Source organism: Microcaecilia unicolor, unplaced genomic scaffold (genome assembly GCF_901765095.1).
Source record: "Microcaecilia unicolor unplaced genomic scaffold, aMicUni1.1, whole genome shotgun sequence".
NCBI classification, from domain to species: Eukaryota; Metazoa; Chordata; class Amphibia; order Gymnophiona; family Siphonopidae; genus Microcaecilia; species Microcaecilia unicolor.
Window position 1 is genome coordinate 19,532 of NW_021963072.1, and position 26,251 is coordinate 45,782.

The 26,251-nt window shown below is 44.5% G+C and overlaps 1 protein-coding gene across 1 annotated transcript in view; it reads right to left on the reverse strand.

Moving 5' to 3' along the window:
- Positions 1 to 257: 257 nt before the first annotated feature.
- Positions 258 to 26,251, reverse strand: part of LOC115458892 (gamma-aminobutyric acid receptor-associated protein-like 2) — a 37,376-nt gene continuing 11,382 nt past the window's right edge. Inside the window, exons 2-4 of the mRNA XM_030188733.1 lie at positions 24,674 to 24,729; positions 5,348 to 5,520; positions 258 to 312 (exon numbers count right to left, since the gene is read on the reverse strand). Coding sequence (XP_030044593.1) covers positions 258 to 312; positions 5,348 to 5,520; positions 24,674 to 24,729 — 284 coding nt within the window. The remainder of the gene's footprint in view (positions 313 to 5,347; positions 5,521 to 24,673; positions 24,730 to 26,251) is intronic.

Sequence of the window (26,251 nt, forward strand, 5' to 3'; positions counted from 1 at the left end):
TTTGAGTTGTATATGTTGAGTTACCTCATGGGAGGGAGGGGGGGGGGGCAGGGGGGAGTGGGAGGAGGGGGGGGCAAGGAGTTTGATTGTATAATTTCTATAAACAACGGAAGATGTTGGCTTAATGTACCATGTGAATGCCGTGTGTGTTATATTCTGTTGGATAAAACTCAATAAATATATTAATAAAAAAAAAATAAAGTGCATCTACCATTAATGCGCATTAAAAACTCTAGTGCGACTTGGTAAACATACCCCTAGGTGTCATCACTGATGACACTTTGAAACCCTCTGTTCACTGTACAGCGGCCACTAAGAAAGCAAATAGAATGTTAGAAATTATTAGAAAAGGAATGGAAAATAAAAATTAAGACTGTTCTAATGCCTTTGTATCACTCCATGGTATGACTGCACCTCGAATACTGTGCAATTCTGGTCACCTCATCTCAAAAAAAGTTATAGTGGAATTAGGAAAGGTACAGAGAAGGGTGACGGAAATGATAAAAGGGAAGGGACTACTTCCCTATGAGGAAAGGTTAAAAAGGCTAGAACTCTTCAGCTTAGAGAAGAGACGGCTGAGGGAAGATATGACAGATGTCTATAAAATACAGAATGGAATAGAACAGGTAGACATGAATCGCTTGTTGACTCCTTCTAAAAATACTCGAGAAAATACTTCTTCACTAAATGTGTAATTAAACTCTAGAATTCATTGCCAGAAAAATGTGTTAAAGCAGTTAGCTTAGAAGGGTTTAAAAAATGTTTGGATAATTTCCTAAAAGATAAATCCATAAGTGTCACACTTTCACAGCAGGAACTAGGTTTGTGAGCCCTTGGGCCACTGCCGAGGAGCGGCAGGCGAAACCACCCCACACCAGAGACAAGGCAGAACTCTGACAAACAGTTAGACTTCACCTGCACTTGACCACCATTCCTCAGGAGTTGAGCCCCTGGGTGCAGGTGGCCAGCAGGACTTACCGGACAGGGCAGGACCTGGATCCCCACTAGGCTGAACCAGGACTGAGGGTCAGAGGGGAAAGGAACATACAGGGACAGCAGGCAGGGAAAGGATAAGCTAAAGGACAGGACTGAAAGCTGCAAGCAGCCACTAAAACAGGGAACAAAACACTGATAAACAAGACACAGAACTGAAAGCTGCAGAGCAGCCACAAAGACACAAGCAGACAAGGACTAAACACAAAACTAACCCAGAGACAAGACTAGAAAACAAACCACAACCTAATCTAACTACACACAGACTAACTGAAAACAGACAAGAAATTTCAGGCAAGAACCCCCACAAAACAGAAGTGCAACAAGCACCAACAAACCAGGGCCTAAGGCGATGCAAAGGCAAAGCAGAAAGGTTTCAAAATGGCTAATAAGCCCAGCAGCAGCTGAGGCTCACAGCTGCAGCAATCACCAGGCAACTACAGGTGTTGTGTAGGTTCAAACAAAACAAGCAAGTCTGGCAGCCCGGAAGATCCAGACCGGACTGGGCTGAAATCTGGAACGGGTGATAATAACCAGACAGTTCATTGCGGCCACCAGGTCTGGCCACCAGGTGGCGAGAAGAAGGAGAGCCCAAAACATAGGCACAACCGTGACAATAAGCCATTATTAAGATGAACTTGGAAAAATCCACTGCTTACTTCTAGGATAAGCATCATAAAATCTGTTTTACTCTTTTGGGATCTTGCCAGGTACTTGTGACCTGGATTGGCCACAGTTGGAAACAGGATACTTGTCTTGATGGACCTTTGGTTTGTTCCAGTATGGCAATGCTTATGTTCTTATCCCGAAGAACCACACCACCTAAGAAATGAGATGTGGAGGGGCTCTGGACCAGTCTTGGTAGGACTAAAGGAAAGAAAATTACCACGTATGACATAATTTTTCCTTCCTTCGCATCCAAACCAGACCAGTCCAGATGAATGGGATGTAGCAAAGCAGTTTTCCAATAGGGTGGAATGACTATATGAAGGGAAAGGCAACTTTTCTCAAGGCATAAGAATTCCCAAATCACACCGAAGGCCTAAAGAAAACTGGAAAAGGATGCAGCCAAAGGAAAAGTTTAGATTTCAGCAAAGCTTTTGACACAGTTCCCCACAGGAGGCTCTTGAATAAACTAGACAGGCTGAAGATAGGACCTTAAGTGGTTAACTGGATTAGGAACTGGTTGACGGACAGAAACCAGAGGATGGTTAATGGAATTCGCTCGGAGGAGGGGAAGGTGAGTAGTGGAGTGCCTCAGGGATCGGTGCTGGGGCCGATTCTGTTCAATATATTTGTGAGTGACATTGCCGAAGGGTTAGAAGGTAAAGTTTGCCTTTTTGCGGACGATACTAAGATTTGCAACTGAGTGGACAACAGGGAGGGAGTGGAAAACATGAAAAAGGATCTGCGGAAGCTAGAAGAATGGTCTAAGGTTTGGCAATTAAAATTCAATGCGAAGAAATGCAAAGTGATGCACTTAGCGAGTAGAAATCCACGGGAGATGTATGTGTTAGGCGGGGAGAGTCTGATAGGTACGGACGGGGAGAGGGATCTTGGGATGATAATATCTGAGGATCTGATGGCGACGAAACAGTGTGACAAGGCGGTGGCCGTAGCGAGAAGGTTGCTAGGCTGTATAGAGAGAGGTGTGATCAGCAGAAGAAAGGAGGTTTTAATGCCCCTGTATAAGTCGTTGGTGAGGCCCACCTGAAGTATTGTGTTGAGTTTTGGAGGCCATACCTTGCTAAGGATTTAAAAAGAATTGAAGCGGTGCAAAGAAAAGCTACGAGAATGGTATGGGATTTGCATTACAAGAGTATGAGGAGAGACTTGCTGACCTGAACATGTATACCCTGGAGGAAAGGAGAAACAGGGTGATATGATACAGACGTTCAAATATTTGAAAGGTATTAATCCGCAAACGAACCTTTTCCGTAGATGGGAAGGTGGTAGAACTAAAGGACATGATATGAGATTGAAGGGGGGCAGACTCAAGAAAAATGTCAGGAAGTATTTTTTCACGGAGAGAGTGGTAGATACTTGGAATGCCCTCCCGCGGGAGGTGGTGGAGATGAAAACGGTAGTGGAATTCAAGCATGCGTGGAATAAACATGAAGGAATCCTGTTCAGAAGGAATGGATCCTTAGAAGCTTAGCTGAGATTGGGAGGCGGGGCTGGTGTTTGGGAGGCGGGGCTAGTGCTGGGCAAGACTTCAACAGTCTGTAACCTGAAAATGACAGATATAAATCAAGGTAAGGTATACACAAGAAGTAGCATATGAGTTTATCTTGTTGGGCAGACTAGATGGACCGTGCAGGTCTTTTTCTGCCGTCATCTACTATGTTACTATTATGGCTATTTTCAAAGCACTTAGCCTTCCAAAGTTCCATAGGTTTCTATGGAATATTAGAAGGCTAAGTGCTTTGAAAATATGCCTCTATGTATCCCAAAATCAGGAAAAATACCACAAAAAAGTCAACAGAAGACAAGGGCCATAAGGACTCGAAATCAACTGGTATGCCACCCACCAGTGACTCACAAGGCTCTGAAACCCAAGCCCAGCGGGTTGGTGTGAGAGAGGAAAACCCAGTCCAAGGCCCGCAATAGCCTAGAGAGAACAACCCAAGATCCAAGCACAGGGATGGATCCTAACCCTACAGAGAGTGAGAAAAACCAAGCTCCATACGCACTACCAATGCCGACAGGGCAACATAATGTAATTTGAGAGCCAGAAGAGTTCATTAGACTCCCAAGTGAAAAGGGAGGCAGCTAAACCTAGAGTGCCCTCAACAAAAATAATGCACTAGAAAGGCAATGAGCTCTCCCAGAGATGGAGATGCAACCACCACGTCGTGTTGGAGCAGCGTTGCCCCATGAACGCTGCAGTTAAAAAGAAAATGCAGAAGCGCATGTGGACTCGATATCCAGAGCTCGACTCATACTCACTGCAAGAGGTGGAGCCGAGACCATGGCCAACGAGGGAGCTCTGCCATCCGTCAGTGAAGAGGACCAACCGCATCACCCAGGAAGGAGGCGTCTGCCCCACAAAGAGAGGGAGCTGTGACCCATACAGCAAAAATACCTGCACTCCCTACACATAGAAGAATCTGAGCTGGATATGGAGAGATGACACATGTTTCTACAAGAGAAAATGGTGGAGCTCTGCACACCCACAATGAAAACTGCTCCACATATGTACAGATGAAGCTGCACTCTACCCAAAGAGATGGGCCTGCAGACCCCATGTAGAGATGCAGATAAGGTCCAAATGCCGAGACAGAGGCACACTTAACAAACAGAGGTGAAGCCGCACATTACATGCAAGAATGGAGCTGCACCCTACTACCATGGATGTGGTAGTGTCCCACCAAAATTCCTTAACTGCTATATTTCACTATATGTCCGTCTCTATGCTGCAGAAGCAAGACCAGTTTCTTCCACAGAAATGCCCATGGCCATTTTGGGGGTGGGAGGACTTATTTCTCTGGAGCCCACTTCCCAACTTGATGTGTCAGACATATCTTCCCCACCCCCCCATGCAAATTTCATTTCACTCTATTAAATTTTCTGCATTATTTTGCCCCTAGTAGAAAGGTAGGCAGGTATCTCTTGACCCATCAAACAAATAAATGGCAAGTGACCGACTCACCTGCAAATGCGCAGTAGAGACTTCCCTCTCTGTCTCGCCCTCGCATCAAAACATGATGACAGAGGGCGGAACAGAGAGGGAAACGGTGTCGGACTGTTGGACGCTGCCACTGCCGCTTGGAAACGAACATCGCGCACACCAACCTCCACCCTCCCCCCCCCATCCCTGCCGCTCCTACCCCCCTCCGTATCGGGCCCCCTGCACTGATCTGACAGCGCCTCTCACCTCCGTGTGGAAGCGCAGCAGGCATCAGCAGAGCGATCTGCTGCTGCCTGCTGCGCTTCCACACGGAGGTGAGAGGCGCTGTCAGGTCAGTGCAGGGGGCCCGGCACAGAGGGTAGCTGGACATGGGGGGAGGGCAGGGGGGAGAGGGCATGGTTGCTGGACATGGGGTGCGAGCAGGGCAGAGCGGAGAGTTGCTGGACATGGGGGGGAGGGCAGGGTTGGTGGACGGGGGTGGGGGAGGCCAAGGTAAAGAGGAGGGTTGCTGGATATGGGGGGGGGGGGGGAAGGATCGGTGGACGGGGTGAGGCCAGGGGAGAGAGGAGGGCTGCTGGACATGGGGGGGAGGGCAGGGGAGAGAGGATGGTTTGCAAAACACAAATGTCGCCCGTTTTAACGAGCTTAACGGCTAGTTTTGTATAATTCTTTCCAACTTTGGGTGGGATGGAAAGAATAAAAAATTACCAACAGAATCCTTACCTGGACTGTGGAACGGTCTTGTCTACAAACAGGAAGATTGCTTTCTCTGATGGTAGCTGGATCCGTTTCCTGATGATCCACATAAACTGAGCAACAGTAATATCTGATGGAACTAAGTATTTTCGCTTATCAATATCCACAATTTGGGAGCCTGAAACTTTTTCCACAATGACCTGAAAGGACAGAAAGAACCTGGTGAAGAGATGGACCTAGACTTATCCTTGACAAACACAAAATGATGGTTACAGAAATTAACCCTTACCTTCGCTTCTCTGAGAAGCAGTTAGAAAAGAAAAGATTCCGGGATAAAAGTACACAAACAAGGCTTCCCTTTTGGGCTCCTGAGCTCATGGATTCAAAAGAACAGTTTGGTATCCTCCTAGCTCGAGGCCCCAGGCACTCGCCTTTCTTGCTTACCCTTTACACCTTAACACAAGCAAATCTAAACTTCTTCTAATACAGGGAGATGGAAATAGTCCTTACACAATCAGCAGGGAATCTTGACAACTGCACGGATACATTTTAATAATACTATAAAGTCAAAATATTTATATCCAGAATTAAGTGGATCTGATGTCAGGGGCCAAGGCAAAATATTTAGTCACTGTCCAAATAACTCTTTTCAAGAGGGCTTACTATCTTAAAAGTGTGCACCTAAGACAACAGAAGGTAAAGTAAAAAAAAAAAAAAATCACAAGAAGAAGCAGAGGGATCTCAACCATGGCTTTCCTGATTCTCAACCTGCTCCTCCTACCAATAGGCTACTTTTCTGCTGTATTCCGAATGCAGAAATGAAAGGAGTAACTTTATATGGATAAGCTATCTATGTAAAGTTATGCCAATGTTTTCAACACTCAAGGCTGAAAATCTGCATAAGTTTGTGTTCTTCAGCCAGCTTATCTTCAATGGCTGGTAACACAAGGAAATAGATACACGAGAGGAGGTGATGATTATTTTTGTTTACAAATTTGTACACTGCTATATCTTAATAGTCTAGGCAGAGTACAAAAATAAATCCATAATAATAATAATAGAACAAATTAAAACCTATACTTAAAATATAAACATAAGATCAGGTTAGATCAGATATATGGATGTGTGCTGGGAGTAAAAATGTAAATCAAGGAGAAATTATGTCTTGCCGGATAATTTTATTTTCTTTAGTCAGTGAGACCGTTCTGCACTAATGGGTATTATCCCTTCCTACCAGCAGGTGGAGGTACAGAAAACTGAATTCTGCCACTGATATCACCAGCAAAAGCTGAGGTGCTCCGTGAAACAATCCAGTATACATCTGCCCAAGCAGCAGAAGGTCCCTTTATAATGCACCCAGACCCATCAACTACTGCAGCTGCAATGATAATGAAGCAACCAAAACACCATGCAGTGGCATTCGCTACCCGCATATACCAAGGTATAGATATATCACAGGAACCCCATATGGCTGACAATCACAAAATGAATTTGTCCTCTAATGTTGATTTGATAAACACTATCCACTTTTCTTGTTATTATATGACCATTCGATCTGTAAATAATAAAACATTTCTGATTAGAGATTGGATCAGTGCACATTGACAAGGGTGCTTTTTCTTAACTGAAATCTGGCTTTCTGTGAATTTTGTCCTGTAGGTTATAGGGTGATTTCTCTATCATGGGGTGAAAGGAAAGGGGTGGTCTTGCCTTAGTCTATAAAGCAACTTTTGATGTTAATCTAATAGAGTCGATTGTTACAACATATAGAGATTTTTGCATGTCAGCTTATGGAACCTACTTTACATTTCAACTTTTTTATTGATGACACTTCAAAAGAAAAAAAAAAAGAATAAAGGAAATATCCCTTTACATTCTTCGAACTGATTTAACTGAACATATTCCTAAGAACATTCGAGCAATACAACCATGAAACATATCATCAACATTTTCCACTTACTTCCCCCTCCCTCCTCCCCACCCCTTATTTCCAACTTTGGTATGCCAACAGTTTTTATTGTTGACAAATCTAGTTACTCTTTTCCCTATAAATTCCCATTAGAACGTCATACATAAAAATATGAGTACACACCAATGGTCATCACACTATTACATGTTGCTTCCCCTTCCCTTTATTAAACCTCTAGTCAAAGGCCTCTATCCAGAATTAGTTACCAGGTCTGTGGTAGCCCCCGTCCCGGGGGAAGTCTTAGGGCCTGTGCTCTGATGCCCCCCCCCCCCCCCATTCATGAGAGCGTCTCTTTTATTGTGGCTGACTTATACGGCTGCACCAATCAACCTAATACAGTGACAATAACTGGACCTGATAACATTTGTATATCGGTTAGTGTTTATGCCAAATCCTCCTTAGCGTAATTCCCATGACCACTTGAATTAAAACAACCCGGCCTTCTCCCTCCTATCCACCCTCTCTACTCACCCTTTTATACCTAAAGAAATAAATAGAAGCAAAGAAAACAAAACAAAAAAACAACAACCCCACCTCTGTATTATAAAGACTTCATAGACGGTTCAGGATGAAACTACGAGCTTTGGGTGCCAAGGATTGTATATAAGGTTCCCAAATCTCCAGGAATGCCTTCTTTCTTTTTGGGGAGGATCCCACCTCTCTCCTCTCCATCATCAACAGCTCGTACAAGCTGTTCCTCCAGTCCAGTAATCCGGGGGCTCGGAGTGTACCCAGGCCTTTAGAATTAGTTTCTTACCCACTAGATTTGCTTTCCTTATGAACTGCTGAGCCTCCCCAGTGTGCAGTGCAAATAACTCATACTTATCTAAGAGTAGACCCCGCGGAGTAAACGGAATCCCACTTTTTAAAACACTCTAAAAACCCCACAATTTGCCTCCAAAAGTTCTGGATCTTGTAGCATTCACAAAGGGAGTGATATAGTGTGCCCTCCCCTCTGCCCACACTTAGAACACAAGGAATCAACCACTCCCCCAAGCTTGGACACTTGATATTTTGACATGTATGCCCTATATAAAATTCTGTATTGACATTCTCTCAAGGCAGCGTTTCTTGACAATGCGGGTATTCTGGCCGATAACTTCTGAAAATCTAGTTGCAGGTTCGGATGCTTCAGGTCCTGGGCCCATTTCCCTAGTATGCGTTCTGTGTCTCTACCCCTACTCAACTCCCCTAACGCTTTTTGTAGTCCAGATACCGAGAGACGCCTCCCAGGCACAGAGCTAAAAAAATTCCCTTATATAACGCCCATGTTCACTGCTCAATTTCCCTTACCCCAAAGATCTAACATAATGTGCTAACTGGTAGTAAGCAAATTGATGACTCTGAGTGATGCCTACCCCTAGGGCTCTGAGCTCCAACAATTGCCCCTTAGAGTCCAGTACATGTTCCAATCTAGTGATCCCCATCTCTGCCCACCTACAAATTACTTTGTTCTCCGTGCCAGGTTTGAACTGTGGGTTACCCTGCAGGGGTAAAAGGTCTGTTACATCCGCCGCTAGCCCCCAGCTCTTGTTTAACTCTCTCCATACCTCTCTCAAGGGGCCAACCAGTACACTGTTACTCACCCATGTCGGGAGTTGACGGCTTGGGCATTGCAACAAAAAATACAAGTGAAAAGGTTTGAAGCACTCTTATTCTAGTTTACGGGAGGTATAATCTGCCTGTCTAATAGCCAATCGCCCAGGTGCCGGAGTAGACTGGCCTGATTGTAACGACGAAGGTCTGGCAATCCCATTCCTCCCTCTCTCCACGACCCCATCATTAACTTCAAAGGGAGTTTTGGCTTAGACCCCCTCCAAATGAATTTCCGAACATGTTTGAAGATCTGATTTAGGTCTTTGGCCCGTAATCGTATGGGGAGTACCTGAAATAGGTAGAGCCATCGTGGGAATTCCACCATACGAAACAGATGCATTCTCCCATGTAGGTTGAGTGGCAGGACTCCCCATTTATCTAACCGGTCCTTCAGAGCTGTAACCCTGTCGCCTATATTCATCAAGTGTATATCTGATGTTTTCTTGGGAATCTGAACCCCCAAGTATTGGAGTGATTCTGGGAACGTTGTTCCCCACAGCTGCCTCACACTGGGATCGGTTGCTAGAGCTAGTGATTTTGAATAGTTAATTTTGAAGCCAGCAAAATCGCCATATTCCAGGAATAGTTCTAATAAGGCCTCCAACGAACGTTTTGGTTGGGTAAGATGGACCAGTATGTCATCTGCAAAGGCAGATACCCTAAACCCTGTGGATCCCCAATTTACCCCTTCTATTTCCAGGTGATCTTGAATTTCCCTGATTAGGGGATCTAGTGCCAAGACAAATAGTAGGGGCAAGAGAGGACATCCCTGTCTCATGCCTCTCCTGATTGGAAATAAGGATGACTGTTCCTCATTGATCCACAGATATGCCTGGGGGTTTACATAAAGTGCTCCTATCGCCTCTCTGAAGGCCCCTTCAATGCCCATCTGTTTCAGCACAGCAAACATAAATCCCCACACCACCCTATCGAAGGCCTTCTCGGCATCAAAACTGACAACCAGAGAAGGCCTTTTCTGTCGTTCCACAGTCTCCAAGAAGGCCAGCAGGGCTCTTATATTTCGTGCCACTGTCCTACCTTTCACAAATCCAGCTTGGGGAGATGCTATTAATTGAGTTAAGAGCTTTGCCAATCGGTTGGCCAAAATCTTTGCTTATAGTTTAAGGTCACTTTTCAACAGGGAAATTGGTCTATAGGAACCGACCTCAGTTTCGTCCCTCCTGGTTTCCGTAATATTATAATTTTTGCTATGTTGAGGGAGTCTGGCATTGTCCCCGTTGATACCATGGTATTAAATAAATCTAACAGTGGAGGTGTGACCTGCTCTTGTAGTATCTTGTAAAAAGCTATACTGAATCCGTCTGGTCCCGGCGCTTTATGTAGCTCACTCTGCTGCAGGGCCACTAACAGTTCCCCTTCTACAATAGGATTATTTAAAGTCTCCCTTTGCTCCTCTGTGATCTTGGGCAGCTTTTGGTTTATTAGGTATAAATAACTGTCCTCCATAATATCTGTAGGATCTGCATATAGTGTCTTATAAAATTCCCTGAATCTCCCTATAATACTTCCTGTCTCCCTTAGGAGACTTCTTCCCCCATCCTTCACTTGTAGAATCTGCGAGGGGCCTTTCTTCCTTTGTACCAACCTACCTAGTAACGCACCTGCTTTGTTTCCATACTGGAATAGCTGGTGTTTATAGTACATTTGTGTTTTCTGTGCTCTTTGATGAAGAAGCTCATTTAGGTTTTTCTGAGTTATGAGCAATTCCTTCTTATTATCTTCTGTGACTTCCTCACCAAGTCTCTTCCTCCTCACCCGGACCTCTCTTTCCAAGCGAAGGATCTCTTTGTCCCTCATTTTCCTGGCTCTTGCTCTATAGGCTATCACCTCTCCCCGCATAACTGCTTTGGCTGTTTCCCAGTACAGAGCCGCATTGTGCCGGTGCTCTCCATTAAATTGTTCAAATTCCTTCCATTTTTCACTTATGAAAGACTTAAACTGTGGATCTCTGTACAATTCAAACGGAAATCTCCACCCTCACCTCCACCCCCCCCCCCCCCCAGTAACCTGTAGCTGGAGCCATACCATTGCATGGTTAGAAATCTCGCATGGGCTTATCTCTGCTGTTGGCACTTGAGGAAATAGTGCCCGGGATATGAGAAAATAATCAATGCGTGATTGGGTCAAGTGCGCTCTGGAGGTGTGTGTATAGTCCCTCTGCAATGGGTGCAACACCCTCCACACATCAATCATGTTTAGAGTTGAGCAGAGGAAAGGCACACCCCTTGATTGATGTCTATGCTGCGTTCCCGAGTCTCCACTTCTATCAATCCCGGGGTCTATCACCATGTTAAAGTCCCCTCCTAGTATGACATTTCCCCCCTGGTGGGAGCCCAGCAGTTCCATTAGCTTGTTGTAAAATTTCTGGTCATACACATTGGGTGCATATATATTGCAGAGAATATATGTGGATGTGCCTTTTTCCACTTCCACCATCACTATCCTGCCTCCCTCGTCCCGTTTTATAGCTTTAATTCGCACTAGTGATAAGTCACCTGGACTATTGTAACGCTCTGTACGCAGGCTGCAAAGAACAGACCATTAAAAAACTCCAAACAGCCCAGAACACCGCAGCCAGACTCATTTTTGGAAAACCTAAATATGAAAGTGCGAAGTCTCTAAGAGAGCAACTGCACTGGCTTCCGCTCAAGGAACGAATTGAGTTCAAGATCTGCACGACCGTACACAAAATTATTCACGCAGATGCCCCACTTTATATGTTAAACCTAGTGGACTTACCGCCCAGAAACGCCAAAAGATCGGCCCGCAAATTCCTCAATCTGAACTTCCCCAGCTGTAAAGGAATGAAATACAAGCAGGCCTATGCTACTACCTTTGCGTACAAAAGCACACAGTTTTGGAACGCACTACCCATGGCCCTGAAAACCATGGACAATCTAACTAGCTTTCGCAAAACTTTGAAGACACATCTTTTCAATAAAGCCTACAAGAAGCATCCTTAATGAAACAAACCATTCCTTAAACCACCCAAGTACATAAAAAAAAAACACACATCTCACACGACCTTACCTAACACCTGCCATCTAAACCCTCTTTACCTTCAGCTTACTACCGACTGTATTTCAAACCATGTAACGACTATATCATTACAACACTCTGTAAGCCACATTGAGCCTGCAAAAAGGTGGGATAATGTGGGCTACAAATGCAATAAATAAAATAAAAATAAAATAAAAAATTTGTAGGCCCCTCCGAATTAATATCAACACTCCTCCCTTTTTACCCAGTGCTGATAAGGCCACTGCCACTTCCACCCAGCCTTTCTGAAATTTGCTGTGCTCATTGTTAGATAGATGGGTCTCCTGGAGGAACGCTATGTCTGCTCTATGTCTCTGCAACACCTGCAGAACTTTGGTGCATTTTACAGGTGAGGAGATTCCCCCCCCCCCCCCCGCCCCACATTCCAGGAGATTAGCTTAAGTGTGTTCAGCTTTCTGTCTTACTAGTATAAAAGGCCCGTTTCGGTAGGCAATGAAACGGGCACTAGCAAGGTAATCCCCCCCCCCCCCGCAGCGTCCCTCCTGTCTCGCCTGCTCCCCCTGCAGCCACCCATCTGGTCTCAGGACCCCCTCCCCACCAACCCTCCTCTCCCCTTGCAGCCACGCATGTGCAGCGGCCCTCCTCTCTCCCCTGCCCCCCCTGCAGCCACCCATGTCCAGCGACCCTCCTCTCCCCCTGCCCCCCTGCAGCGTCCCTTCTGTCTCCCCTGCCTCCCCTGCAGCCATCCATGTCCAGCGACCCTCCTCTCCCCCTGCAGCCACCCATATCCAGCAACCCTACCCTCCCTCTATCCCCCTCCAGCCACCCATGTCCAGCGACCCTCCCCCCCCCCGGTGCATCACCCAAGCCCCTACCCCCCCCATCGGGTACATCAACCCCCTTGCCACCCGCAGCCGCCAATACTAACGCTGTCCGGCCGCTGCTGCATCTCCTGTTGAGCAGCAGCGGCCGGTATAAAAAGAAAAAAGCCAAAAAAAGATTTTAAACCTGAAACACGGCTCCGTAGACAGCCATCTGGCATTGGATGTCATCTCTGCAGCCGCTCCTCCTCTCCCCTCTGACGTTGCTGCGCTCCTCCGGGGTCTTCCTGCAGGGGTAGTGACATGGAGGGGAGAGGAGAAGCAGCTGCAGAGACGACAGCCAATTCCAGATGGCTGTCTATGGAGCCACGTTTCAGGTTTAACATTTTTTTTTGGCTTTTTTCTTTTTGTACCAGCCGCTACTGCTCCACAGGAGAAGCAGCAGCAGCCGGACAGCGTTAGTATTGGCGGCTGCGAGTGGCGAGGGGGTTGATGTGCCCGCTAGGGGGGGGGGGAAGGGCCTTTGGTAAAGCGCTGGGGGGAGGGTCTTGGGTGATGCGTCGAGGGGGGGGGTAGGGGTTTTGGTGTTGCGCTGGTGCTTGGTTGTTGCGCCGAGAGGGGGGGGCACTGAGAGCTGATTTGTAGGCAGGGGGAGGAGTAGGGAAACTCAGCTGTCAGTGACATCACTGATGTCAGTGCATTCTAAGCTGTCTAGCAGACCACCTCCGAGGGAGGCACAGTCCCAGGCACATTAGAATGTTGGAGATGAGAATTATTATATAAGATATCCATAGTAAAGTATGATAGTCCTGTATACAGAAGGGTGCCCCCCAGCCCATGGGCAACCTCCGTCCTTTGACCAGCAGCATTCCATCTTGGCTCCCGGTTCCATAGAGAACCATACATAAAGATTGGTGGTAACCATCTGAGAACTGACAGATGAAAAAGAAAAAGAAAAAAAAAAACCCTTCCCCATAACTACCCACCCCTCCCTCCTGCACCCCCTCCCCCCTTCTATCCCGTCCCCCTCCTCACCCTCCCACCCCTCCACTTCTCCCTCCTCCCCTTCCCGTTACTCCCCGCTAACTGTCCTGTAGTTCTCGCTAGAGAACGAGCCACGCCCCCTCCCCCTCTTCCCCCTAGCGCCGACCTCCTGATTAGTATACATTCTCCCCCATTAACTGTGAACCGTTAACATTACGCAGTCCTGTGTCTCACCAAAAGCAACATTAACCTTAGACTATCATCTACAAAACTTAAGTTTAGAAACAATCCTTAATGAACTTCCCAGTCTTATCAGTCCGTGCTGAAAAACTTGCATGTAATTGACGTCCATTCTGTCTGTCTTCCGCCGCTTTAACATTGACCTGCTTCCACTGGACTCTGTCCAACTTAGCCTGGCTCACCTCCATTCTCATGGGCTCTGTTGGCTATTAAAGTCTGTGCCCCCGCTCTCTTCCTCTGTTCGCTGCTCCATTTTGTTGACAAAATGTGAAGCCTACACGTGCGAGCTGAAGAAGTGTTGTTTGCCCTTATACTGGATTCTAAGCTTCGCTGGGAACATCAGGGCAAAGCTAGCCTTCTTTTCATACAGGCGCTTACACACTTCCACGAACTGTCTGCGCTGGGCCACCACTGTGGCTGAAAAATCTTGGAAACAAAGGATATTGCGGCTCTCATACTGCACCTTGCCTCTTACCCTCCATGCTCGCAATATTTCTTGTTTGTGGGTGTAGTTAAGGATTTTGCAGATTACTACTCGTGGCCTATGTCCTGTCCAGCGCGACCCAGCCGATGTGCATGCTCAATTTTCAACACCTTCTCCAGTCCGGGTATGTTCAGCGTCTTGGGCAGCCATGTTTCAAGGAACTCCCGCAGCTCTGCCTCGTGTATGGACTCCGGCAGCCCCACCAGCCTAAGGTTGTTCCGGCGTGATCTATTTTCTAGATCTTCGACTTTCGCTTCTAGTTTACTCAGTTGCTCCTGCATTTGCTCTTGCTTGCTTTCACATTTCTGGCACTGATCTTCCACATCAGACAGTCTCTGCTGGAACCCCGTCAAATCTGTGCGAAAGCTTTCCAGCTTCCCATCCATTTGCTCAATTTGGTCTGAGATTTTCTGTAGTTTTTTTTTGTCTACCGATGCCTCTAATAGGGTCGAGACCTCCGTGGCTATTTCAGCCGCCCAGGCGGAGCGCACCGACTCACCCGACGCACCAACCTCTGCCATTTTGCTTTCGCCCGTGCGGCTCCTTGTGCCTTCTTTCCGATTGATTTTTGCGGCCATTCCGACCCGAATCCCAGCCGACAGACTTCGTGCGCACTGTAGATGTTTCCCGGTCTCTGCTGTTCAATTTCGTGGGTATTTCGACTGGTTTTTGCAGCGCTAGGGGATGTTGTTAAACAAGGGGTCTCGGAGCTCTAACGAGCGGCGACCTTCCCTTCGCCTAGCATCACGTGACTCCTCCGCTTATGGAATCTACTTTAAGTGATTCGCTAACTTGTATATCCTTTGTTTCTGTCCTCCTGGGAAATGGTCTAAAGCCTCCACTATATTTTATGATTTTGTTTTTAGAAATTCTGTTCTTAATCCGTATACTCTAATTTGGGGGGATGTTAACATACATTTAGAGGAGGTTGGCAACTCAGTGAGCTGTGATCTTTTTTCTTTTCTTTCTTCATTTCATTAATCTACTAGTAAAAAAAGGCCCGTTTCTGAAACAAATGAAACGGGCGCTAGCAAGGTATTTGTTTTCTGCCATGAATGTGCTGTAAGTGATTTTTATTATAATTGTGTTGTGTTGGTAATGAATGTGTGTGTATGTTGTTGTGTGGTGTGGGAGAGTTTGCTTGTGTGTGTGAGTGATGTAGATTATCCAGGGTTGAGCTTTTGTATGTATTTTGTGGGGGGGGGGGGGGGGGGGGGGAGTGTGTGGGTGTGAGTGACAGACAGAGATGTTTTTCCGTTTTGAGTTTGTGTATTAAGGGGGGTGGTAGGGGAGTGTGTGTGTGTCTGTGAGTGAGAGAGAGAGAGAGAGAGATGCTGTTTCTCCATAGCACAGTTTGTGTCTGATGCTTGGGGGAAGGAGGGGGTTGTTTGAAGCAATTTATGTCTGTGTGTGTGTCAGAAACATGCTGTTTTTCCTTTGGAGAGTTTTTGTATGATGTGAGTGAGTAGTGGTGGTGGGGGGTGTGTGGAGGTTGACAGAGTTTGTGTCTGATGCTTGGGGGAAGGGGGGTTGTTTGAAGGAATTTATGTCTGTGTGTGTGTCAGAAACATGCTGTTTTTCCTTTGGAGAGTTTTTGTATGTTGTGTGTGTTTCAGAAACATGCTGTTTTTCCTTTGGAGAGTTTTTGTATGATGTGGGTGGGTGGTGGTGTTAGGGGGGAGTGTGGAGTTTGACATAGTTTGTGTATGATTTGGGGGGGGGGGGGGGGGAAAGTGTAGCAGCATCTATGTGGCAGAGTCTGGGCACTCACCTGGATAAACTTTTCGTCTGCTGAAAGAATTTGTTTCTGTTTTCAGCACCACACCGTTCTTCCCTCTCTGTGTAAAAAGCAATGGTTGACTATTGCATGTCAGTTTGTGTAATGACAGCTGGTGCTGTGCGCAAGCGGCGAGACACAGGGAGTGTAGTGGATGCGCATGGGCACTTGTTGTGGGTGCGTGAGTCGTTTGGCGCTAGAGAGAGTGACAGCGGGAAGCAGGGTATGCGGTGCGCAGGCGCGATTGGTGTGGGCACGCGAGGCTTTTTGTGGGAGAGACAGTGAGATCGGTCTACAGGGTATGCGGTGCACAGGTGCGTTTGTTGTGGACGCGCGAGTCGAGTTGTTTTTTTGAAGCCACATGTTTGTTTTGTGCACGCGAACGGTGCGATTCTTTTTTGCTGATTTTTCCGCCCTCGACGTCATGACGATTTGACGCGAGGGCGGAGCAGACAGAGATGGAGCCTGAGCTTCAGAAGCTTCATACTCTTCACTGAAGCCACGGAGTCAGCTTCAGAACGTTGAGGGTGCTTTTTATTATATAGGATTCCTCCCTCCAATCCCACCCATGGCAGGGGACATAAAATTGGATTTAATCTCCTATTGTAATACCACTTTCATTACTTCCACTATTAGTATAACGGATATTAATTGGGAACAAAATCTTTGGTCTGATCATTTTCGTTATTCCTTTAAATTGTACTGGAAGCACATTAAGGGCTCGATTCATCATCAACCTACTCACCGTATCACCAGAGTAGGTGAGCCAGCTGACATTTGGGATGGCTATATTTCTCGGTGATCCAATACTAGCTGAGCTGAGTTTATTGATGATTGGCAAAGGATAAGTTCTGCAATTCTTGATGAGATTGCCCCATTCTGATCAAAACGTATCCCAGATATAGTAATAAATGTTTTATGCCTGAGCTATTGAAATTAAAGCAATTATGTAGGAAGCTCGAGCGAAAATGGGTAAAGGATAAATCTAATTATTCTAGGGCAAACTGGAGGAAGACGGTCCATGACTATAAGAAAATGTTAAAAACAACTAGGAAAAAATACTTTTCTAAAGTAATAGAAACTGATCAACCTAATATTGAGCACTTGTTTCAGATTCTTAATACACTTACTAATACTTCTTTATCTCAAAATGATAAGCTCATTCCGGAAGCAGATCAATTGGCAGATTATTTTCAAAGTAAAGTAAGTAAGCTTAGAATTTTATTTCATGATTTGTTCTCAGACTTTTTACTTTTCCTAATAAGGATAATATACCAGTTGATCGAATAGGCAGTGTCTACACCGGGTTCCTTTGGATGACATCATCCACATGTGAGAATACATTGGCCCAGCTTGTCCTTGGTAATTTACAAGAATTAATTTTTTTAAATCAAACATCATCTGGATAAGTTGTGAAGATACCCAGACAAGTTTTCTGAATACTGGCCTGCACAATAGCAGTTTTCAAAGCCATTTCCAATAGAACTACAGTGTTTTGGTTATGAAAACGGATTATTTGAAAACTACCATCCTGTACTAACATTGTTTTCTTGGGAAAAAATACCCACAGGAAATGAGGGTGGTACAAGTCTCTGTGGGTACGTTTTCCTATGACAAAATCTACAAACAAATGGAATAGCTGGGGAACAAAAAAGTAGCCTGTTTAGAGCAACAGAGTGAGAACCTGGAAAGCCAGGGTTCAAGCCCCATTGCCGCTCCATGTGATCTTGGGCAAGTCACTTTACCCTTCATTTCTTCAGCTACAGTACCTCATGAAAGACTCCAGAGGAGCTTGGAGAGTCATGGGATAGGGGCTGATTCATAGTAGATGACGGCAGAAAAAGACCTGTAAGGTCCATCCAGTCTGCCCAACAAAATAAACTCAAATGTGCTACTTTATATGTATACCTGACCTTGATTTATCCTTGCCATTTTCGGGGCATAGACTGTAGAAGTCTGCCCAGTACTTGCCCCGCCTCCCAACCACCGGTGCTGCCACCCAATCTCTGCTAAGCTTCTGAGGATCCATTCCTTCTGAACAGGATTCCTTTATGTTTATCCCACGCATTTTTTAATTCCATTACTGTTTTCATCTCCACTACCTCCCACGGGAGGACATTCCAAATATCCACCACTCTCTGTGAAAAAATACTTCCTGACATTTTTCTTGAGTCTGCCCCCCTTCAACCTCATTTCACATCCTCTAGTTCTACCGCCTTCCCATCTCCGGAAAAAGGTTTGTTTGCGGATTAATACCTTTCAAATATTTGAATGTCTGTATCATATCACTCGTTTCTCCTTTCCTCCAGGCTATACACGTTCAGGTCAGCAAGTCTCTCCTCATACCATTTTTTAAGCTTTTCTTTGCACCGCTTCAATTTATTTTACTTCCTTAGCAAGCCTCCAAAACTGAACACAATACTCCAGGTGGGGCCTCACCAACAACTTGTACAGGGGCATCAACACCTCCTTTCTTATGCTGGTCCCACCTCTCTCTATACAGCCCAGCATACTTCTGGCTACGGCCACTGCCCTGTCACACTGTTTCATTGCCTTCAGATCCTCAGATACTATCACCCCAAGATCCCTCTCCCCGTCTGTACATATCAGACTCTCACCGCCTAACACATACGTCTCCCGTGGATTTCTACTCGCTAAGTGCATCACTTTGCATTTCTTCGCATTGAATTTTAATTGCCAAACCTTAGACCATTCTTCTAGCTTCTGCAGATCCTTTTTCATGTTTTCCACTCCCTCCAGGGTGTCCACTCTGTTCCAAATCTTATCATCCGCAAAAAGGCAAACTTTACCTTCTAATCCTTCGGCAATGTCACTCACATATTGAACAGAATCAGCCCCAGCACCGATCCCTGAGGCACTCCATTACTCGCCTTTCCCTCATCTGAGCAAATTCCATTAACCACCACCCTCTGTTGTCTGTCCGTCAACCAGTTCCTAATCCAGTTCACCACGTCGGGTCCTATCTTCAGCTTGTCAAGTTTGTTCAAGAGCCTCCTGTGGGGAACCGTGTCAAAGGTTTTGCTGAAATCTAAGTAGACTGCATCTATAGCACGTCCATGATTAAATTCTCTAGGTTACCCAGTCAAAGAATTCAATGAGATTTGTTTGGCACAATTTACCTTTGGTAAAACCAAGTTGTCAAGGATCTTGCAACTTATTGGCTTCCAGGAAATTCACTAGGAGTTAGTGTCCTATTGTGGATTAAAAACTGGTTAAAAGATAGAAAACCGAGAGTAGAGTTAATGGTCAGTAGTCTCAATGGAGAAGGGTAGATAGTGGGGTTCCACAGGGCTCTGTGCTGGGACCACTGCTTTTTAACATATTTATAAATGACCTAGAGATGGGAGTAACTAGTGAGGTAATTAAATTTGCTGATGACACAAAGTTATTCAAAGTTGTTAAATCGCGAGAGGACTGTGAAAAATTACAAGAGGACTTTACGAGACCGGGAGACTGAGTGTCTAAATGGCATATGACGTTTAATGTGAGCAAGTGAAAAGTGATGCATGTGGGAAAGAGGAACCCAAATTATAACTACGTAATGCAAGGTTCCACATTAGGAGTCAGGGACCAAGAAAGGGATCTAGGCATCATCGTTGATAATACGTTGAAACCCTCTGCTCAGTGTGCGGCAGCAGCTAAGAAAGCAAATACAATGTTAGATATAATTAAGAAAGGAATGGAAAACAATAATGAAGATGTTATAATGCCTTTGTATCACTCCATAGTGCGATCACACCTTGATTATTGTGTTCAATTCTGGTCACCGCATCTCGAGAAAGATTTCTTCACTTAACATGTAATTAAACTCTGGAATTTGTTGCCAGAGAATGTAGTAAAAGTGGTTAGCTTAGTGGGGTTTCAAAAAACTTTGGATGCCCACCTTCAGGCTTGGGAACCTGTGCCAAGTGGCTGGACTTGCCTGGCTATCGGGCGTGACCTCTTGGCGATGAGGCTGCCACTTCCTATTGAATTGGTAGTGGCGTAGCCACCATGGACCAACGCATGCTTAAAGCAACTGAGTGACTTATACAGCAATTAGAAACATCGATGGGCCCTATATCCGTTTCATCTATCATTCAACAATACTGGCCAAAAAACACTTTTCTTGCAATCCTTATATGGAGAGACTCCAAATTGAAAACTACATATTCTGATAGAAGGAAATCTGCTCTTTCTAATGGTGCTAAAAGAAAGAACATTGAAGCTGTCCCACTGGAGATCAAGGGCATCAAAGATAGCCCAAAATAGGCAAAAATGCTTTTTATACCAACTTTGAACGCTTATAATTTTTCAACCACTTGAAGGAAAGTGCTGCAAATTGCAATGCCTCATTACAGCCGTGCATTTAGTACACCTACCAAAAATCAACCTGAAAGGCCAACTAGTTTAAAAACTACAGCAGCCTCAACATCGCTGTAAATTGATTTTTGCCGTTTTTTTGGCAAAGTTTGAGCCTAAACCATTCAAAACGTAAGAGGACTAGGAACAGGGGGGTTTTGCCAGTTCATTAAGCCCTAAAAGTAGTGCAGGTTCTCCAAATATCCCCCTTGTACTACTAAAACTTCCAGTTTTACAGCTTCTGGAAGTTGGCCCAAAATGTCATTTTTGCTCAGGCGACATTTTGCAACCCTTTACTTGAGGTCCCCTAGAACCTCCAATTTTTAGTCTTTTGAACTAAAATTTTGCACAGCTTAGTTTTTTTATCATAAAGAAACTATGTACCAAATTTCATCAAAATCTGAGATGGTGAGGTGGGGACGACCTTTAAAATTGGTCCACTTGACAAGGAATGACTCAATTGGATATTGAGTTCACCTTACATTCACAGAGATAATACTCACTAGTCTCCCCATATCCTTAATCTTCCTCCCTCTCCTGGGCTCCCCTCTAATTCCAGCCCACTACTTGCCCAGGCATTATTTTCTAGGAAGAGGCAACTCTCTGCTATTGAATATCCACCATTCCCAGACTCCTACTTTTCTTTCTAATCCTCCTGAGTTTCCTATAACCCCTATCCAAACACACACTCTTCCCATTCAGTAATCCACCTCTCCAGCACCCCTACAAAATTAATCAACCTTCCATTCTCCATTCATCTGTTTCTCTTCTCTCTATCCCATAAGAGCTCAGCTTTACAGTTTACCAGTCTTCCAGTATTCTTTCTTCTCTCCATCCTCTTGTCCTCTAACCACAGAGTTACATTTGCACATCTCTGACATGCCCTGATAAGTTACCATAGAAAGTCACAAACTACAATGGCTTTCTCCACTTTGCCACTTTACATGGCATCTGCATTTCTCTGTCTGCTGCAATGTCCATCCCTCTATTACCTGCCTCTTTCAGCTCCTGCTCCACACTCTGAGGCTATTGAGTTGATGGGTTTTACCATTTACTGAGAAGGCAATCCCAAATGAGAGGAGTTCATCCAAGTGCAGGGTGCTAGGTCTAAACTCCCTGCTCCTCGGTAAAGTTATGGGGATTAAATCAGCATATGCAGTTATACTATGCCCTTCCCATAAAAATCATGGGCACATTCTCATTTTGTTCACTATCTGTTCCTTTAATTCAAGTCTTATACACATTATTCAACCTAATGATGATACCTCTAGCCAAACTACTAGCCAATCAAAACCTCAACCCCTAAATCTATGCAGATGACGTCACAATTTACATCCCATTCAAACATGAGCTAAAAGAAATCACTAACAAGATCAACCAAAGCCTCCAAATAATGCACACTTGGGCAGATGCATTCCAACTAAAACTTCACGCAGAAAAAACACAATGTCTTGTACTCACCTCACAAAAAACTTCAACACCATAATCACACCATACTGTTCCCTTCCTGTCTCACAAAACTTGAAAATTCTTGGAGTCACCATTGATCGAAACCTCACTCTTGACACCCACGTGAAAAACACAACGAAAAAGATGTTCTACACCATGTGGAAACTTAAAAGAGCAAAACCTTTCTTCCCGAGATACATCTTCTTACCCTGGTACAGTCAATGGTAATAAGTCATTTGGACTACTGCAATACACTATACACCGGTTGCAAAGAACAGACAATCAAAAAACTCCAAACTGCCCAGAATACGGCCGCCAGACTCATATTTGGAAAAATTAAATATGAAAGCACAAAACCCCTAAGAGAGAAACTTCACTGGCTTCCTCTTAAGGAACGCATTGCGTTCAAGATCTGCACAATTGTACACAAAATCATTCATGCAGACGCCCCAATCTATATGCTAAACCTCATGGACCTACCTCCCAGAAACGCCACAAGATCATCCCGCAAATTTCTCAACCTGCACTACCCCAGCTGCAAAGGACTTAAATATAAACTGATGCATGCCACCACCTTCTCTTACATGAGCACGCAGCTATGGAATGCATTACCTACAGACTTGAAAGCAACCAATGAAGCAACTATCTTTCGAAAATCTCTGAAAACATTCTTCTTCAACAAGGCCTACAATGAGAACATATAACCTCACTAAGTCACGTCACTCTCTCCTTCTTCTCCCCTCCCTTCCTAATCACTACACATTACTAACTGTATCTGATATCCTGATATGACAATATTATCAAATCTATGTAAGCCACATTGAGCCTGCAAATAGGTGGGGGAATGTGGGATACAAATGCAATAAATAATAATAATATAGCAATGTCTCTTGAGAGATTTTCTTAGGAAGTGAAGTCAGGCTACGCACATAGGGAGCTGACCTTCCTGATCTCTACTGCCCCTCACAATCCAGGGCTCATAACTTCTTTGCTATGGTCATGCAATATTTATACATCTTCCCCTCTTTTCCAGGTCCTCCATTTTGTCAGCAGTTCCTGCTGTCTTTGCTCAAGGGCTTTCAGGTTTTTTTTTGAGGCCCCCAAGCTCCTCACCCTGATCTTCATCTGTATTTCAGTACTCATTCTGTCACCTCCAACTTTACTTCCTCAATGTGCTCTAATATTTTTTTGCTTTACTGCTCCAAAATTCAATTTCATTTCCTGAAAGCAGCTACTAAGTTCCAATTTTGGAGATCAATATCAACATTCCTCATTCTGGGCTTTGCACTGGCCGCTGCTGCCACCTTCTTCCCTCGTGTGTGCCACAGCCGCTATTCTGTCTCACTCATCGTGGCTCATCTTCCCAACTAAGTAAGAGAACCCATGTGTATCTACTGATTTTAGTTTGAAGGGAATGGGAAATGGGATGGGCTTTGATATACTGGCTTTCTGTAGTTACAATCAAAGCAGTTTATGTATTATATACAGGTACTTATTTTGTATCTGGGGCAATGGAGGTTAAGTGACTTGCTCAGAGTCACAATGAACTGCACTGGGTATCAAACCTGGTTCCCTTGGTTCTCAGGCTACTGCATTAACCATTAGGCTACTCCTCCACTCCACAAAGGACATGTAAGCTGCTTCTGCCCTAGTGCAGCTCACTCCATCTTGCAAAAACAATGCAGAATCAGGTGGGATTGTGTTAATTATAGGGTCCAGTTTAAGAGAGGCCCCTGCTCAGGCTTTCATCCTGCACAGTGATGTCACTTCCTCCCTATTTAATAGTTTCTAACATGGTACAACCTCAATTCATGTCTTCTAGTTCTACCGCCTTCCCGTCTCCGGTATTAATCCACAAACAAACCTTTTCCGGAGACGGGAAGGCGGTAGAACTAGAGGACATGAATTGAGGTTGAAGGGGGGAAGACTCAGGAGTAATGTCAAGAAGTATTTTTTCACAGAGAGGGTGGTGGATACATGGAATGCCCTCCCGCGGGAGGTGGTAGAGATGAAAACGGTAATGGAATTCAAACATGCTTGAGATAAACACAAAGGAATCCTGTTTAGAAGGAATGGATCTACGGAATCTTACCGGAGACTGGGTGGTGATGCCGGTAATTGGGAAGCAAAACCGGTGCTATGCAGACCTCTACGGTCTATGCCCTGATCATGACTGAATTGACATGGATACGCTTGAGTGTCAATTTTAAAGAACTTTGACGTTAGCTTCAGAACATTTAGTACAAGAACAGTTCTGGGCAGACTTCTATGGTCTGTACCCTGAGAATGGCAAGGACAAATCAAACTCGGGTATACATATAAAGTATCACATACCATGCAAAATTAGTTTACCTTGTTGGGCAGACTGGATGGACCATACAGGTCTTTATCTGCCGTCATTTACTATGTTACTATAGAAATCTCAAGAAAGCAGATCTCTTTCACAGGACTTGTAAAGAAATATTCATAAAAAAACCAAGCGTCAATCATCAGATAATAAATGTGTATGAACGGTTTTTCACAAAACTCTCCCCAGCTCTCCCAAACCACTCACACCAACCCAATTGCAAATGTATCATATTGCCAACAGCACATTCAACTCCAGCAGGACTTACATTTCATAAGAAAACATGGAAAGATTAAAACTCACCGGAACACGATCAGGATACTTTGCTCGAATTTTTGCAGATTCAACATATCTGTGCTCTGCAAGTAATAACAGAAATTATACAAACATAAAAACACTACATAGAAAGAGATTATGGACCCAATATTCAAATGCAAATAACCAGATTAACGTCGGAAGTTATCCAGCTATTTGCACTGGCTGAGACTGTCTGCAGATTTTCAGCAGTTCTCTCAGAAAAGTACTACTGAATATCCTTACAGGATGCCTCAGCATTATCCAGACAAAGTTAACAGTAGGGCAACAAAAACTTTTAATAAAAGGAAACATCATATAATCTTTCTTTTCTATCCGCTGCTTGTATTAAATATATACTCTTTTGATCCCACATCAAGCAACGAAGTAATGTAATTCTTTACCACCAACTGTTCAATATGATGTGGATACTGAAACGAGTGAAATCATATCTTCCCTTGGTCACTTTCCAAAACCTGGTACAATCCAGTTATTACCCACGTAGACTATTGCAACAGTGTTTTCTTAGGATGTAAGACCCAAATCCTGAAAAAAATTCAGACTATCCAGAACAAGGCAGCCAGACTTATCTTTGGCAAATCAAGATTTGAAAGCGCATCACCTCTTCGATAGAAGCTTAATTGGCTCCCCATCAAAGAATAAACTTCAAAGTCCATACAATGATTCATAAGATCATATACGGAGAATCCCCTAGCTACATGAATAACCTGATCGACCTCCCAATCAGAAACAGATCAATGTCCTCACGTACTTACCTCAATTTACACCTTCCCAACTGCAAAGGAATTAAATACAAAACCTCCTATGCATCCAGTTTCTCATTTTTGGGCAGCCAGCTTTAGAACGCTCTACCAAGATCCATCCGAACAATTAACGACTATCTACCCTTCAGAAAAATGTTTAAGACACATCTCTTCAAGCAAGCTTACCCTAACGATCCAACTTAACCTTATAAGCCCACCCACACAACTCCTGCTCTGAAAATGACTATACCTTAAACCATGTCTCCCAAACTTCTTATACTCATCCCCCCACTGTTTCGCAACCTTCATCGGGAGAAATACAAAAAACGTTTTTCTTTTCAATCCATCGCGAATATTGTTCGCGATGGATTGAAAAGAAAAAATTTTTTTTTTGTATTTCTCCTGATGAAGGTTGCGAAACAGTGGGGTCCCTTGCTGTCGAGAAAGTTTACAAGACATTGCGAGTGTGGAAGACTGAAAGTTTATACCCACTTGAAAGATCAATATGAGAAATTGTAATTGATTTTTAGACCTTCCTGGAAGTGTGATTGTAAAGACTGAGGTAGTAACTTGAGACATTACCATTGCTATTTGAGAATCAGGACATGCATGACTTCAGAAGATTTATAAAGCAACAATTCAAGCAAAGTTATCCATTTTGGGAGTTTTCAGTCGTCATTGTGCGATGAGTGTCCAATATTGTAATTGTGCTTTGTTTTCTACCTTTGGTGTCTCTGAGTTCAATTTCACTGAAGAAGGTTCAAGTATTGGATGCTGTAGTTTTTCAGATCCATTAGTATTCACTATAGGGGTGTGTGGTGAT